The 19039-nt window shown below is 33.5% G+C and overlaps 1 protein-coding gene across 2 annotated transcripts in view; it reads right to left on the reverse strand.

Moving 5' to 3' along the window:
* LOC113511167 (RNA-binding protein fusilli) overlaps window positions 1–19039 on the reverse strand; it is a 141748-nt gene that overhangs the window by 17672 nt on the left and 105037 nt on the right. For both annotated transcript variants that reach the window (XM_052900348.1, XM_052900347.1), the window contains exons 7-10: window positions 4725–4835; window positions 4290–4422; window positions 2877–3014; window positions 2020–2235 (exon numbers count right to left, since the gene is read on the reverse strand). In XM_052900348.1, the coding sequence (XP_052756308.1) occupies window positions 2020–2235; window positions 2877–3014; window positions 4290–4422; window positions 4725–4835 (598 nt within the window). The remainder of the gene's footprint in view (window positions 1–2019; window positions 2236–2876; window positions 3015–4289; window positions 4423–4724; window positions 4836–19039) is intronic.

The raw sequence follows: 19039 nt of genomic DNA on the forward strand, positions 1-19039 counted from the left end.
ATGGAATAGACCATCCCTTCCTTTCCCGTGGGTGTCGTAAGAGTCGACTAAGGGACGACGAGGGATGGGCAGCAGCGTCCCTCTTAAAACATCTCTAAAAGCCTAATTGCAGTTGCCAACCCGCCTGCCAAGCGCGGCAACAACTGGCAAAACTCCCCTTATGGGGAAGGCTTATGGCTTAAATAAAAATTAAAAGATTTTTCTACAAAATCTACTTCTGGTAAAAAAAAAATATGAATGTACGATAGAATATATAAATGTTTTGCAAGTTATAGATATTAAGTCCTAAATTGTTTGTGGTGAGAAATAATAATAATAAATAAATAAATAATATAAGGGTATTTTCTCGAAGCAAAACTTCCAACAATTCCCTGAGATTTACATTCAAAACATGTGATCGACGAATGTTTTCGATTATAGATTCAATATACAAAGGTTAAAATGTCTAAAGTGCAAGTCGAGTCAACATGCAATTAATTATCTATATTTATATATGTATATGTATATGTATATCACCAACCACAGTCACCTAATCGCAAAAATATCACAGATGTACAAAGGTTCGGAAGCATTAAGATAATGTAATACCGTTTATTAATAATTTAACCTTTTTACGCTCTTACCGAAAGGTGGTCTAAAGTTTGGATATAAAATTAAACTGAGAATCGTATATTAAAACTTTGTACATAAATCGTTTGCTTGGGCATCTCTGTCTCATCTGTGATTCTACCGTGAAGCAGTTTTGTTTGCATGGCTGTGTTTCGGTTTGAAGAGTGGGATATGGCAGTGAATTTACAGGGTACAGAGGAATAACACCTGAGTCCTCAGGAATAGCAACGCATGGAGGGTATCATGTGCGAAACAGTATACTCTGTTATGCCCATGGTACCGTTCATGTCTAAAGGCGACGGTTACCATTTTACATGAGGTAGGCCATTAGTTTGTTGGCCATTCTAAGTAGCATTAAAAAAAGAGTAGATTATTGACATAGAACTACCCCTTCCTTTTTCGTAGGTGTCGTAAGAGGCGACAATTGGAACGTAATGGTCGAGGGATGGGCAGCAGCGTCCCTCTTAAAACATTACCAAATGTCAAACTGCGGTTATCAGCCTGCTTGTCAAGCGTAGCAACTACTGGCAACTCCTCCCCGCCTTAAGGGGGGGTATTCATGTCTATGATCGACTAGTAACACTATATGATGTGTAAACCGTTATTTATACTGTCTTGGTAGTGTGTTTAATAATAATATATATATATATATATATATATATATATATATATATATATATATATATATATATATATATAAATATTACTACATATGATTATGTTTAGATAATACATAAGATTGTTGTTTAGATAAACGGCGCGTTTAACCGATAACGCTTTTAATTATAAAGAAAAAAATAGAGTTCAACATAAACCGATATGATGTAATTGAAACAAATAATAATATGTCCACAGTTTATTATTAATTTATTAAAGCTGTTTACGCGCATGCGTATTTTTATGACGTCTCGTTTGTAGAAAAATAATTGGCTGGAATTAAGATTTGTTATTGTTACTTCTAATGGTTAAATATTTAGCTGTTTAAAAATAACTGTTTGTATAATTTTAATTATTAATAATGACGTTAACGTTATTATTAGCTCTTTAAGGAATTATTAACATATCCTATACAAATATTAAAAAATCAAAAAAATTTTCTCAAAAACTATCGTCGTAAATCAGAATTTAATTTACAAACACAAAGATATTCATCTCAAAAGACGTAAACTTTAGCCTTAAACTTTTATTTTATAATTGAAATGATAAACAGTGGTATAAAAATCATAAAAACTCCAATAGCTAATCATACCGAAGGATATTTTTCGGTAATGGCATAGAAAGAAACATTATTGTTTTATCTATGGTAACGGGATTCAATATTAAAAATGATATTTTTGTCTATGGTAATGGCATATGAATTCCCGCTAAAACTATCGTTTGAGAAAGAAGTATAAGTCATAAACAGTTTACCTGCTGAACTTCTGCTGTGGTAGATCGAAACAGCTCTATATATCTGGAGCCGATAAGTTTCCGGTGCCTGGAGAGGGCTTTTGGTGCGTCATCTTCCTTTGCGAACAGCACAAAGGCGTCCCCCGTCGCTCGGCCATCCGACCTCCGCACAAAAAGAACCCCGTCCGCGCCGTCCAGCACTTGAACTGGGTCGTCGCCAGTTGAGAAGAATTCCAGCTGGAAATTTTATTGGTTTAGTATTACATGCATAAAATAATTAAGACTGTATTTCACAAAAAAAGCGACTTCAAAAGTGGCGAAACCAGTTATTTTAATTTAAAAACTTGACTACTGTACCTAATTTGATAAAACATTTATGGGATCTATAAATACATCTTTACAACTACAACATTACACAGCAAACAAGGTGACGGTTCACTTGACGGAAAGTGGTACCTAACCTTCGTCTATAGACATGAGCAGTACCATAGACATAATAGAGTATAATGTTTCGCCCATGATACCCCCCATGCGTTGTCATTTCTGAGGACTCAGGTGTTATTCCTCTGTACTCTGTAAATTCACTGCCATATCCCACCCTTTAAACCAAAATACAGCCATGCAAACACAACTGCTTCACGGTAGAAACACGACTGGGACAGAGGTACCCAAGGAAACGACTTTTGTACAAAGTCTCCCTCTGGTTTATAATTTTATAGAATGGTAGGCTATATTTTGTTAAAAAATCTGTGCAAAGCCGGGGCATGTCGATAGTGTTGGAATAAAGAAACTCGCATATATTATATATACATGAACCCTGAAAACATTATACTTTTTTTCTGCGCAGTTGTGTAAAAAGTATAGATAAGTATACTTACAACTTGTTGTGGTGTAGCATCATACGGCAGGCCACGCATGCGTACTATGACCTGCGCACCCCGCGTTAAGAAAGCTGCTGCCTCGCAGGTGGCGCCACCCGCCACAGATAAGAAATCCTCACCACTGGCCCGGTACACCTGCACAGATAACAGGGAAGTTTCAGTAAAGTGTGAATTGTTGAAAAATGAAAGTGTGTTTGAGTCAGTTCTTTTGGATACTTGCAGATTTATCAGTTTCATAAGTAACGCTTTAATAATAAGAAACATTGTCAGGGCTTGGCGCTTCTCTGGCACTTGTCTGTTTTTACCATAGGGTTTTATCAACACATGTTTTTTTTAGTGTAAGAGAACAATGCATTGGTAACCAAATAGATGAATAGATACTCTTTAATGTTTCCTTGATGGGATTATAAAAGTAAACTTATTATAAATGCAAACTATTACAAGAAAATATTACATTAAGAAAAAAATACGCGGCCTAATCGCTAAGAACGATCTCTTCTAGGCAACCTTTCGATGGAGAAAAGTAATTATAAACAGTTTGATTGGAGGCACGAAACTCTGTTGGTTTTTTAAATACAAATAGTTGTTTATTATGTAACTAAGTAACATAGATAGACAAAATTTACAACGCAAGATTTAGACCATAGGTACATATACGTACTTAGTTTTGAGTTAAAAAACCAAGTATAAAATTGTTTTCGAATCTACTAAAATAAGTTTACATTTTAAACAAAAGTTAGAGGAAGAAAGGACTGAGGATATGCTCGCATCATCTCCATCCGTCTTTATTTGCTATACTTCGACTATTGACTGCTATTGCTAGATGGATCCACCTCTACTTGTTAAAAATCTAAGATATGTCTGTGATAGTCGTAAGCTTTCTTTCAATAGTCACTGATAACGATATTCTGTCGTTTACTTCTTGCCAAATAATTTTACTGTAAGAATATTTATTGGTTTCACGATCTACTTCAGTTTTGTGAAAATGGTGCAATATGTAAAATATCAAACCCTTTTACCTTGTTTTTCCTGGTGAAATGTCCTCAAAATAAACAGCTGATAGGTAGGCATGAAAGAATTGTGGCTGATATTAATGATTAAAGTATTTTTCCTACGATTTATAATAGAAGGTAGGGAAAAAAGTAGAAGGGTAGGTAGGTAAGTACACACGTGTAGTTAAGCAAATACCTGCTTCACGTTTAACCCATTCTGAATTACTTTTGCATACAATGATTTTTTTTTCACAATTTAAGATACTTAATATGAAAGGAAAGCAAAGGTTTTTCCAATTTTTTGCTAATATTTCCATAAAATGATATAAGAATTAGCTTTTTATTCATACATCTTCATGCTGCACATATAATACGTAATCTCAAAGTAAATTAAAAAATACATAGATGACGTACTTACCTCAATGTACCTGGGTCCGATGTGGTGCTTGTGTCGTTTGAGAGCCATGTCCCTGTGCTCTTGGGATATGAACCGAACTAATGCCTCGCCGTTGCGTCTACCTTGAGGCGAGAGGCATAGAGCTACTCCACCCCTGAGTAAATGAGAAAAAAGATAAAATAAGTCATATATATATATATATATTAATTGATGATAATTTTTTTTTATACAACTTAGAACATAACAGAGTATACTGTTTCGAATATCTGATCCCGCGACATCGACAACGGTCGTATCGTTACATTAAATAGTCTTCTTTAAGAAATAAATTAACAAATGCAAAGAAGACAGGAGTTTCAACAACAAACAAATAAACAAATTCTTCCGCATTTATGTATAAGTATGGATAGATTTTGAAATATAATAATATTAAAAAAAAAATAAGTATTAACTTACTTAGCGACATTGAGACCTCTGAAGAATTTGGCAATGTCCTGATCAGAAGACTGCCAGGGGAGGCCGCGTGCGCGCACTATGCAATTACCATCAATCTCATCGTCTTTTGAGCTGAAACAATGGAAACATAACTTTATATAATAACTTATGTACAACAAATTATTATATGACGCGTTAGTAAAACTATAATATATAATTCTTATAATACTTTCAACCGACTTTAGAAAATAGAAAGTTCTTAATTTGGTTGATTTTTTTTATGATCTGATGCAGTTATGAGGTAACAAATATCTAATAACTGTCTCAGTTATAAATCGATTTGGAAAATTCTTTTTTAATCCGAATTGATGGGGAGAATGAATGAATGGATACACACAGATTGGTCCTATACAAATTTTATCAAAATCGGTCTAGTTGTTTAGTTTTTAAATCAAAATATCAAATAGATAGATAGATAGATAGATACTCTTTATTGTTTCCTCCAAAAGATTACAATAGTAAACTTATTATAAATATAAACAATTACAAGAAATAATCACATTGAGAAAACAATGGGCGATCTTATCGCTAAGAGCGATCTCTTCCAGGTAATCTTATTTAATGGAACAAATCCAATTGTTTTCGTTATAAGTAGTCATAGTCAAACAAAATCTAGCTTCATACGGTCACAATTCCTAGAACAATGTCTCGCATGTAGGTAAATACTATAATAGTTACAAGTAGTAGGTACTGTTCGTGGCAGCCAGCGTTACGGCGTGCAAGCGTTCATAAAATGTCGTAAAAATTATCGTAAACCCTTCTCAACTTCGTAGATAAACCGAGTCACACTTTATATTTGCGTAGTAATATAGATGTGACATTCTATTTGTATTGAACCGAATAAGATTTGACATCCACTTCTAAAAGGAAAAGGTTTTAAATTCGATTAATTTTTTAAGGTTCTGTGCCTTAAAAGGGAAAATGGAACTTATAGGATTACTTTGTCCCTCTATCAAGACCCTTTTTCTCGAGAAAGTGGTGGAAATACTCAAGAGCTTGCAGTATTTAAAGATGTGAGAAAATCAAAATATCAAGTGATATCAATCATATGATACGTACGTATATTTTGACATTTGCAAGGGAATTCACATTTATTGGGTACTTCTCGTTGACTTAGAACTATGAAATTTAGCAAAAAGCAATGTCGTACAGCATGAGTAAAGGGAAACATCGATTAATTAATCAGGCCTTGGTAAGGCGGGCGAGGTAGGGGCCTCGGGGCGTACCCCATTGCCTCAGCTTCAACTCCGCGGGCTAAAACCGTAAATTTTACGTTAACCGTTACATTACAAAAAGTTTTTTTTTTTATCATGATTTGTACGGAAACCTTGGTGTGCGAGTCCATCTCACACATGATCGTTTTTTTAAATAATAATAATAAAAAATAAATAATAATAACTACTACTTTCTTTTGTGTATGTATGATTATATTATACTTTCTAATTACCAAAATTGCAATGAAGAAATAATGTAACAAAATTTAACAGAAGTAAGTAGATACATATTTGTAAACATATACTATAACTAGCTGTTCACCGCGACTTCGTCCGCGTTTCCGTCGTTTTTTGTAAAATAAGTAGCCTATATCCTTCACGGTTCAGTGGTTTTAATGTAACAGACACATTTCTCTTCATTGCTCTGCTCCTATTGATCATAGCGTGATGAAAAGTATACTATCACCTGACCAGGAGTACGAAGAATAATTGTACCAAGTTTCATTAAAATACGTCGAGTAGTTTTTGTTTGTATAACGAACATACAGACAGACAGAAAAAATTTTACTGATTGCATTTTTGGCATCAGTATCGATCACTAATCACCCCCTGATAGTTATTTTGGAAATATATTTCATGTACAGAATGGAACTCTCTACAGATTTATTATAAGTGTAGATATACGCAGCAAAAACATTATTAAGTATAATATAACCTAATTGTAAATAAGTACAAATAATAATCAGTGATATTGGAAATATAAAAACAACATCTATCTACGCATAAATAATGTTGATAATTTTCTTATAGTAACGTTACTATTTCAGTAATCAAGCCCTGATTACAGAATTATATATTTATTCTACAAATACACTATCTAATCTAGTAACTCTATACTAATAAGTAAATACTACGTACATACGTATCATTGATTAGAACCAGTTGTGATTAGTAATTAAATAGTAATGTCAAGTAAATAGTACAGTATCATGTTTCACTTGTGTTTCAGCCGCTAAGTAATTTTTTTTTATTATTATTAAGGGCTTTTACCTTCCTCAGGTATATCAGCCCTATCGTACCCTGAACTGATTTGTCAAATCAAGTTTTATATATATATTCTTTATTACACTTGTAAGTTACATATAAAATAATCTATTTATACATGTTGTGAGCAAGGGTGGACTTATCTCTGACAGAGATCTCTTCCAGTCAACCCAGTACAGTAAGAAAGCATTTCGTTAACGGGCAGCTGAAGTGCTACAACTATTAATACATAAACAAATATACAGTTAAATAAAATATTAAAATATATAATAAAATATTACGTAAAATATATACACTATAAATACATATAATACCTACCTACTTATATAATAAATGTTAAAATAATAGAATATACTACTTACATTAGAAATTTAGTTTAATGATTTTAAGATTTGACAGTTCAATTAGAAAAAAAAAAAAATATTACTCAAGGGAAAGAAAATGTGATTTCAACCTTTTCTTGAAAGACGTAATAGAGGGACTCTCTTGTATGTGGGTAGGGAGTTAGTTCCATAACTGGACAGCTCGATACGAGAAGGAGTTGCCCATAAAATGTGTCCTACACACATCTACTTTCCCTAGACGCAGAAAGAGAGGAATTAATGGGCATCAATAATTTACAGAGATGTTAAAAAATTTCCGATTTAAGTTCATAAGTTAATATAGATTGAATAAGACCAACATTGAATTTATTTAAAGTGGCGTAAGAATTCTTCTCTTTTCTTCGAGTTTATACGACACTCTAATAGTATATGACTGCATAGCTATGTTTTCTTTCTCAACTATCATCTCTCACTGGTGTCCCGCCAGCGTATATTGTTAGGGCAGGCGGGGCTACCATTCCATTCACAATCATCATATCAGCTTTTAACTGTCCACTAATGTAAGTCTCTCCCTTGAGAGGTTTTGCCAGTAGTTGCCATGCTTGGCAGGCGGATTGGCAATCGCAGTCAGGCTTTAGAGATGTTTAAAGAGGAACGCTGGTGTCCATCGCCCGCCCTTCTTTAGTAGGCTATTACGACACCCACGGAAAAGGAACGGGTGGCCTATTTTATGCCTCTATCACACGGCTATTCCATTCACATCTATTAACGAATCAAATTATAATATCAATTCCCAGTACAGGCAGCCCCTTACGGTTGACGTAAACATAATATTTTGTTATGTTCCATGCGACCTTTCGAGTATCATCTGTTTGTTATCGGCATGGAGATAAACAAGTTCTTAATGAAGTGCTGCTTCCTGCTGGGAAATGGAGAGGTCATTTATGCAACATCACCTAGCAACTACTACGTTATCGTTCAAACATATATCTAAATAACCCTAATTTCATTGAACGATGATGAAATGGATTCTATTTTTATTTTTAAACTAGTCACCAGCCCCGGCTTCGCACGGGTAGATAGGTAGTGGTAACCTAATTTTATTTTATTAAAATTCGATTCATTTTGTTCGGTGATAATGGAACTTTCTAGAGATAAAGGACTTTTTTTAAACTTTAAATATATAATATTTGTTTTTTTCTTATATATATAGATTTAGAAACGATATTGATTTTTTTTTTATTTTTAAAATGTAGGTAGGTACAAAATGCGCATGTTGCATTGGACGGATGGAGTTACTCTTAGGGATTAAGTGCGCAACGAGTATATACGGGGCAGTTTCAAGATTGTACCTATCGCAAATAAAAATGTAGAGTCCAGGCTAAGATTGTACGGACATGTAATGAGGTGATCTGCATGCCATTAGTGAAGAAATATCTTTCGATAGGTGTAAAAAAGAGAAGACGAGGTAGATCGCAAACTATCTGAATGTCAATTATCCAGAAGTATACGAAGCAGCCGTTAGTGATTAAATATAGATAGATAGATACTCTTTATTGTTTCCTCCAAAAGATTACAATAGTAAACTTATTATAAATATAAACAATTACAAGAAATAATCACAATGAGAAAACAATGGGCTATCTAAAAGCGATTTCTTCCAGGCAACCTTTGGATGGAGAGGAGTAATTATAAATAATTTGTTGGGAGGCGCGATTATAACACTTTTTTTTATTTTAAACATTAGATTTTGATTATCTGCACATTATTAGATTTGATGTAAATAATAATAATAACTTTATTACATAACCATGATTGTAACAAACTCAGCATTGGAAATTACAATAAAAGTAGATACGAATTCATTTGTACATTTAGATCAGCTTAAATATATATGTGTTTGAGGACACGTAATATATTTAATATAATATTATTATATTTAACTTAGATATGGTTGAATCATGCATATGCTATAAGGGTTGCTTGTATTATAAATACGACAACATGATCTAAAATTTGTCATTATCAGTTTATTCGCCGAAGGGTTAACACTAGGCGATCAGCGATCTAATAATTTGCTTGAAGATGCTTCAAAACAGGTGTCGTAAAACGTGCGTGAACAAAATGGCGGTGCGAGACTATGGCTAATATGGAAATGGAATTTCTGGTTGTCATAATAGAGGTCAATATTTGCGTTTTTTTTTTTATACAACCTAGAATAGCAAACAAGCTGACGGCTCACCTGATGGAAAGTGGTAACCGTCGCCTATAGACATGAGCGGTATCATGGACGTAACAGAGTATACTATTTCGCCCCTAATACCTCCCATGCGTTGTTGACTCAGATGTTATTCCTCTGTACCCTGTAAATTCACTGCCATATCCCACCCTTCAAACCGAAACACAGCCATGCAAACACAACTGCTTCACGGTAGAAACACGAATAGGATAGAGGTACCCAAGCAATCGACTTTTGTACAGTGTCCCAATTGACAATTCTCCCAATTGACAATCACATACATACTAATAGTAGCAGATATAACAAAATAATTGTATTTAAATAATCACTAATCATACATATTTTGTTTATTAGAGATAAACATGAGTAAAATCCTCTTAAAATTGGATACTGTTATATAAATATATAAATATTTCAATACAAGAGAGCAAACGATTTGTCTGACTTAATACAACTTTCAAGAACAACGTGCAAAGTCTGACTTTTGTTTTGCACTTTGTTGTTAAAGTATATTTTTTTATCTTTGAGTGTTAATATAATGTGATTTAGATAACACTGGCTATCTCATTGCATTGTTTGATTTTGTATTGAAATTAAAAAGTTCAGCTTCATTTGACACAAAATTAATTACTATTTAACTAATGAGTAACTAAAAAATAACTGGTTTTAACAACCATTGAAGTAGGTTTTTTTTTTTGTGGAATATTATCTTAATTCTAAGCATTTGTACGCAGGCAGTCTGTTTTGATAAAATATGCGTCAAATTGAGTCAGCCAAATGTCAATGTAACTGACTAAATGTTGAACTCTTTTTGACATTCGATGCTCTATCCATATAATCGAAAGTTTCAGATTGTAGGTAGGTGTTACGATCGTTTGTAAAGAAAATATTATCACATAATATAAAAAATAATACATGTGAACGGTCCCAGGGAGACAATATGCATTGAACGGAGGTGTCGAATCAAAACATCGCCGGACAATGCCGTTGCGACATAGTTAACACGAACGAGTTGGGCAGTATACTACGGTTGGGTTGGCATTTGGACAAATACATTTGGATTTAAAAAAAAAAAAGGTTAAAGAGATGATTCGTAGACACATTAGATTGTAAATATTTGAATTAGAAAGCGTATTGGTGTCTGCAAGTATACAAAATAATTTACACTTCAAAATATTTATGTTTACAGAAATCTATATCTGTTTTCATATCAGCTGTTAACTGCCCACTGTTGAACATGAGCCTACCCCATAAGGGGAGCTTTGCCAGTACTTGTCACGTTTGGCAGGCCGATTGGCAACTACAGTTAGACTTTGGTGATGTTTAAAGAGAGATGTTGCCGCCCATTCCTGGACCATTAAGTTCCTGTAGTCGTCTTTTACGACACCCACTGGAAAGGAAGGGGTAGCCCATTCTATATCGAAACCACACGGCGTATATCTGTTTTATTTTTAATATAATTGTAAATATAACATTCATTAAATGTTTTTCCATTTAAATATTTAATTAAAACAATGTTGAAGGCCAACCCTTTCTATCCCGTGAGTGTCGTAAGAGCCGACTAAGGGAGGGCGAGGGATGGGCAGCAGCGTGCCTCTTAAAACATCTCTAAAGCCTGACTGCGGTTGCCAATCTGCCTGCCAAGCGTGGCAACTATTGGCAAAATCAATCAAGGGAGAGGCTTATGTTAGTGGACAGTTAAAGGCTGATATGATGATGATGATGTGAAGACATGTACATGTACCGACAAATCTTGACGTATGGTGACTCTACATTGGATTGGACACTTCAATATTTATCTCTCTTGCATGCACAATATGTAAATAAATTTAAGTGCATAATATTTCTGGAATATGATGACATTGGAGATTGTATTGACTAATAAAAATATTATTATAACCTTATATCGGATTTTGTGTAATTACTAAGTGTATAGACAAACATTATTACGTTATTCTGATATTAGAGCCGTGCTTGAGAATATATTTTAATCAATTGAGCGTCAAAGCGTCAGTTTAGTATAATTCATATTTTAATTTTATTATTACGAGTATATCAGCTATATAACCAGAGAAAAACTTTGTACAAAAGTCGTTTGCTTAGGCACCTCTGTCCCATTCGTGTTTCTACTGTGAAGCAGTTGTGTTTGCATGGCTGTGTTTCGGTTTAAAGGGTGGGATATGCCAGTGAATTTACAGGGTACAGAGGAATAACACATATGGCAAATATGCCAACTTCTGTCGTAATTCCACTTGTGGGGAAGGCTTATCTTCAGCAGAGGACAGGTAACGGCTGATATGAACGAATGAAAAATGTATATAATTATGAACTAGGTATAGTTTTACTTTAGATGCTGATTGTAGAATCTACCACGTATATCAAGTTCAACGTATATATACTGATTGAGCGAACCCGGTTGAATGTATTATGTATCGATTGAATGAACCTGGTTGAACATATATGCTCAGTCAGGTCCAAAACAGATATGATTGAATATTCTCAGTCGAATGATTGATTAAATAATTTTTCTTCCACTAACATATTCTCGAAGTCATCAAGAACAAAGTCCAGCCTCGAGTTGTGTATTTGTTGACAAAGTCTGGTCTGAGTGGCATGTTCGATAAGCGGCCGTTATTATGGTCTACGAGCCAAAATTATCTAAGGTCAGTGATAGCTAGGGCGCTTCGCCGATTATGGAAATTGCAAATGTTTTTAATTATTATTTATTTACCAGCCAAAAAGCTAGTCTCGAAACTACTGTGGACCTATGTATAATTAAACCTATAAAAACACAGAAAACTACACACGACTATCTAGGTTTTCTCGTGGTATAATTTCCCTGCCTGATGTCTGTGCTAATATTTAGATTCGTGAAGCGATAGATTATCAAATTTATTATAAAAAGAATTGATATCATTGAATTTTATTTTTTATTTTTGTATCGATTTTGATGATATAAAAAGAATTTTGGACATATCGGACGAGGGATGGGCAGCAGCGTCCCTCTTAAAACATCTCTAAAAGCCTAACTGAGGTTGCCAACCCGCCTGGCAGGCGCGACAACTACTAGCAAAGATCGTTACGACAAATGGGAAAAAGTGGAATGAAAAATGAGGAATGAAGGTGACATGGTAGTAAAGAGTGAGGAAAACTTGAAAGGAAATTAAATTAGCTAAAAAACCTGGAAATTAATATCCGGGAGCTTGTTCCCTCTTACGGGAGGAAAAAAAAACTACTAGCAAAACTCCCCTTATTGGGAAGGCTCATGTCCAGCAGTGGTCAGTTAACGGGTGAAATGATGATATTGGACGATATTTTACTGTAAAATTTATCGTTGTACAGTTGAATATATAAATAGAGTGGGCAGATATTACAAATTATGGAAAATAACTAGTAATCGTATGGCCATGATGTGGATATCAGACAATAATAATTGTAAAAACTACATCAATTTATATCGCATTACGTATTATGCATCTTTGAATGGCAATGAATATTCTTATTTCAAACGTGTATAGGTATACCTACAGAATTTATATACAAATTTATATACGACGAAATAGAAATATTTAGCTTTATTGTTGCATTTAAGATTGTTTTCCAGAAGGAGAGGGGAGGCTAGCCCTTTTAAATGGCGTATATATTTGCGGATAGCTGAAAGCTCTACTTGGATTCTGGGTTGGGCATGGCCCACCGGGCCATTCTATATATACCTATATATAATATATCTATGTTTAGCTTTCTTTTAAGGGAATATTCTACTAGAAAATTCATTATTTTTCCTAAAATAATAGGAGTCGAAAGAGACAAAACATTTTGAATCTCCCACTACTAAGTCTTAATAAAACTTTGTAATATGTCCAATTGTCAAATTAGTACGATAGACTATCAGAAAAATCTATAGCTAGATACCACTGTGTAAATGCCCAATGGTATTTATTTAATAGTATATTTTTTATATCTAATTATAGGAAGATCTGTTGATTTCGAATCGCAGATAAGCACATAAGAAGTTTTTGTTACACTTAGTCAATAAAATTTTTTTTTATGCAACTTAGAATGACAAACATGGTGACGGCCCACCTGATGGAAAGTGGTAACCGTCGCCTACAGATATGAACAGTAAATTTCTAGGAATATCAGACATAATTATAATCATCTGCTAATTTTCCACTGCTCAACATAGGCCTCGCTTTATTGGGGGTATTGCCAGTAGTTGCCACGCTTGGCAGGCGGGTTAGCAACTGAAGTTAGAAGTTTACAGAGAGACGCTTATAATAATTATAATGCATTCTATTAACTTAATTATTTAATAACGTGCAATTCATTAGTAGCACAGTTTTGCAACAACTTCGAATCAGCTATAAGTCGCTATTTTTAATATTTTATTCGACACAGCGAAATTCTATATGCTTGTAGATTGTAGAACAATGATATTACAATAAACATTGCTTATAATAATTCTAATAATTCCTTCGTAACATGAATAACTTTGTATTATTACACAACTATTCACGTTACCAAGAAATATAATCTTGGGAATAAGGTTCATTATTTTCTACACAAAACAATCTCGAAGTACATACATACAATATTCATTTTAGTGCTTTTTCTGAAAATTCCAAATTTTGTTTTTGTAAGCAAATTGGTTTTGTACAGTTAAGATATATTTGACAGACATGATCCATTTAGATACAATATAGAAATACACAATTTGATTTAACTATAGTTATGAGGGGGGAAAGGGCTTGTTAGCAATGGAGTTTGACAGCCCCATTGTTAGCAATTTGCCCTATTAGGTCGACTTCCACGTGGTTTCCCCTGGAAACCATCATAAACAATTATTATTGAATTCGTCACGATAGGCTAACTGACCTGCTTCATCTTCACCTATCATCCTTCACTGGTGCCCCGCCGGTGTATACTGTTAGCGCGGGTGGGGTTACCATTCCATTATCACCCATTAAAAAAAAACTATAGTTATGATTATATATTAGTATACCTACTTCTCAAAAGACTACCCAGAAAAATTGTTTGGATGCAGCTACTGTTTATAAAGTGAATAATATTTTTTTTTTAAAGACAAGTGTCCAATATTAGACAGTATATTTTGACATAAACTATTGCATTATTAGAAAACAAAAGTATAGTCAAATGGTGGTGTAGAGAAATCACGTCAAAAAAGCGTCGAGAAATAAAGCCACTAACCGAGTGTCGATTATAAAATTCGATTTTTAAAAAACTTCCCACTTTGACGGCCAATTCGATTGCAATTAAATCAAATTTCATTTAGACTATGATGTAGGGAGTCGAGAAAAAATATAATTGATAAGACAGTGGCAACATAGTTCATGGTAACGATATGTCATTCTACATTCTTATAAATGCCAGTGTTTGTGTATTCGGATGTACAGATATTGCTCAATACGTTGATTCTATTTTATATATAATATCAACTTTGTAAATGCGGTAATTTAAGGATAGTATTGTGCGTTTACTCATATTATATTTGTATTGTATACACATAAACATACGACGTGCCAAAAATGTAATGTAAAAGTAGTAAGTAAGTTTAATGCAAAAGTAGTTTGCTTGGGCACCTCTATCCCATTCGTGTTTCTACCGTGAAGCAGTTGTGTTTGCATGGCTGTATTTCGGTTTGAAGGATGGGATATGGCTGTGAATTTACAAGGTACAGAGGAATAACACCTGAGTCCTCAGGAATAACAACGCATAGGGGTTATCATGGGCGAAACAGTATACTCTGTTATGTCCATAGTACTGCTCATATATATAGGCGACGGTTACCACTTTCCATCAGGTGGGCCGTCAGCTTGTTCACTATTCAAAGTTGCATAAAAAAACCTTTTTTAAATGTCTAATAAAGGAAACATGAACTAAAAGTATGATACAAAAATTTGATGTCAGTCACCAAAATCCGATGATTAAAATATATACATAAAAGTTCTAAAGGCGGTCTTATCGCTAGAGTAATCTCTTATAGCCGACCTTTGATTAAGGGAGAACATATAGAAGTGGATAGGTGGCGCAAGAGTGAATTAATAATTTTTACGTGCATAAAATACAAAAACTTTTTGCTCTTCACCGTCGTATTGTTTATTTTCGGTTTCCAAATGATAGATTGAGATAACTTTTCTACATTGATTACTCTCAGTAATAATATATTAATTGCATAAACATGTCTAAACGTTTGGCATTTTTAATAGATAAGAATAATAATGTACCTTTCAGCACCTACGTAATTGTTATATTCGTGGAATCATAGGTTCTTCCACGTAGCGATAAAACAATTGTGAAAGATTGCTTATTTTATGAATAATATTTATAGATTGCATTATAAGTTTTACGTAACGCACATAAAAATCAGTTTTGAATAATAAGTAGATAGTATTTCTAAACTGTATCGCCGTGTGTGCCCCGGCATAAAATAGGCCACCCTCTTCCTTTCCCGTTGGTGTCGTAAGAGGTAACTAAGGGAGGGCGAGGAATGGGCAGCAGCGTCCCTCTTAAAACATCTCTAAAGCCTAACAGCGGTTGCCAGTCCGCTTGCCAAGCGTGGTAATTACTGGCAAAATCCTCAAAGGGAGAGGCCTATGTTCTGCAGTGAACAATTAAAGGCTGTTATGATGATAATTATTATTTCTAAAACGGTTTAAATCTCATCTGGTTAAGATAAAGACTTTGTACAAAAACATATCACCTTTCTTTAAGTGGGTTGCCAGCTTGTTTATTGTTTGAAGTTGTTTAAATTTAATTATAAATTTAACAAATTAGCTCAGTAGGTTTATTAATTTCTTCAATTAAATAACTAGTCCAGATACAGTTTATATAAAAAAAAAATTGCGTTTTGTAGTTATCTTATATAAATCATCAAGTAAACAGTAAAAAATAGGCTTGAAAAAAATAGATTTGCCCTTGTATCGGTCACCTAATAGATATGTTTTTGTTATTTACTGATAAGTCTTGCAATCTGACGTGACCCCTGGCCCCTGGATGTGTAATTACCAAGTAAGTAGGCATCTAACAATAAAATTAGTCTAAGAACAGCCCTAGAAATGCTAAAAATTGAGTCGAATAGCTTAAAACAGCGTATTTCATAATTTACTCGTAATTTGAAGTTATATAGAGTCTTTCCCTTCTCTTTTTATAATCAAATTCAAAAACGAAATTTTTAATAAAATTTTATCTTTATGTAGAATGTAAAGCAATATTTTCTTCAATTATGTATCAATTTTGATGATAATTTTTAATCTGTTAAATTTGAAACCCTTTATTACTTATTTTGAAACCTTTTATTACTTATATTGAGCATACAGCTCATCAATATAAGATACAGCGAAGCATTTCAATACAGTACACTAGTAGATTAGGTTTAACTGTTCTTACAGTCAAAGGCAATCAGAGTATGCTTTGTGTTTGTAAAACATTAATTTTGTTTAATTCAATACCAACTAGGTCCTATAATTTTTGTTTTTTCAATATTCTTAGTAGACCATCCTGAAAGTGAACGGTGATATATGCACATAATTAAAAAGAAATACGATCCAATCTTTGACCAATTTTTTTCTTAATTGGACTGAAAACCGAATTGTCAATATTCTTGAGTAGTCAAGACTCTTGTAAAAACAAGAGTCTCTTCATTACTTATTTATTGATTACTGCTGAACTTGGATCTCTCTACAAAACAGTCCAGATTTCCTTGTCTCCAAAGATTACTAGCAATATGTTTGAGGTTGATACCAATCCCTGTAATTTTCCGGTAGGATATGTATAGAACAAGAACTAATTATCAAAAGCTATCAACGCTCACCTCGTTATCTTAAGTTGCTGCTGAGTGCCGATACAGCGGGGTCCCGAAACCGTATCACTAAACCAACACTAGCTCGTTTCGAGTGTTATCGCGGGTGCACGATTTTTATAACACAGCCAAGACGTTCAACACAAGATAAGGTTTTTATTTTTGTTTTTATTTAACGCGCGAGACGTCTGACGCGCGAGGCGGTTGGTCGCAAAGTGAGCGAATACGAAGCGTTTGGTGACGCTCGCTGCGCGTGAGTTTATTTCACCCTGTACTATTGAACTTGATAAGTTACTTTAAGTTGTTGTTAAGCAAAGTTTTCATTTCTTCTCCATATGAAAATATAATTATCTACAAAAAAATATTGTGTTAGGTGGACCGTCTACGTGATAAGCGATGATCTGATATAATGTTGCAGGAAGATATGTTGAGTCATTGGATGCAAATGGGCCAGGATTGTTTTTATGACAATATATGGAGAAGGCTTGAAGGCCGAACAGTGATGATTCTCAGAATATTTATTTATTGTATCTAGAATTTGTACGTGTAATAAAAGAGAAACTTCAAGTAACACCTATTTAAACCATATCTATTCTCTCTCTATGAAAAGAGAATCCAACTCCAGCAGTGGGACTATATCAAATTCGATAAACTATGTACTTTATTTTGCTTTTTAAATAAGAGTACGTTAACAATGAATAAGATTACAAAAATGAATCATAACTGTTCACAATATTATACAATAATAGATACCTATGTTTTATGACTTTTGTGACACTAATATAGTTGATTCATCACAAGCAAGAAGCATTCTTGAGTCATCTATCACCATTCAAAATTAAAATGTGGATTTTTTAATATTTATTATGCTAATATTTATTTATTATGTATTTATATCTGAGAATTACCACAATTTTTTTTTGTAACCATAAATAAATGATATACTAATAGGTCGCAAAATGGAAAATGGATAGCGTATTTCAGACATACAATAAACTTTAAATAAATAAATATCAATATGTCCGCAAATCAAAACACAAACAGCTATAGCTTTTCAAATACAACTGCCTGGTGGTACGAACTCATGCGGTTTTATACCGAAGACGATTCTAATATTAAGTCTTACTAAGTAAAAAAATACTAGGTAAAGTTTGTAACTATACCTTTGCTATATTAGGGCTAACTCATCCAAAAAATTTATCAATTGTGGGTCGAACTCGCGCACCCAGGCTTCCGTACACATTATAATTGAAAAAAAAAAATTAGCTAAAGAAATATTTTTTACGATGTAACTACAAATATACGGTTTTTGGATTTTTCTCGTTACTTTTGCTAAAAGACATTGCTTTTTGTCAAATTTCATGCTTCTAGATCAACGGCAAATACCCTAATAGGTTTTGATTCCATTGCAAATATCAAAATATAACAAACGGCTATATCTTTTGATTGCGTTGACTTAGAAGTTTGTTTTTTTTTCACAGCTTCCAGGAATTATAGATTTGAGAGTTTAATATTAATTTCAGCTTGATACTTCCACGCGTTCGTGATGAAAAGGGTCTTGATAGATGGACAACAAAATGAATCGATAAGAATTCCGTTTTTACTTTTTAGATACGGAATCCAAAAAAAAAAAAACT

This window comes from Galleria mellonella, unplaced genomic scaffold, assembly GCF_026898425.1.
Source record: "Galleria mellonella isolate WM207_F2 unplaced genomic scaffold, CSIRO_AGI_GalMel_v1 utg643, whole genome shotgun sequence".
In the NCBI taxonomy this organism is placed as follows: Eukaryota; Metazoa; Arthropoda; class Insecta; order Lepidoptera; family Pyralidae; genus Galleria; species Galleria mellonella.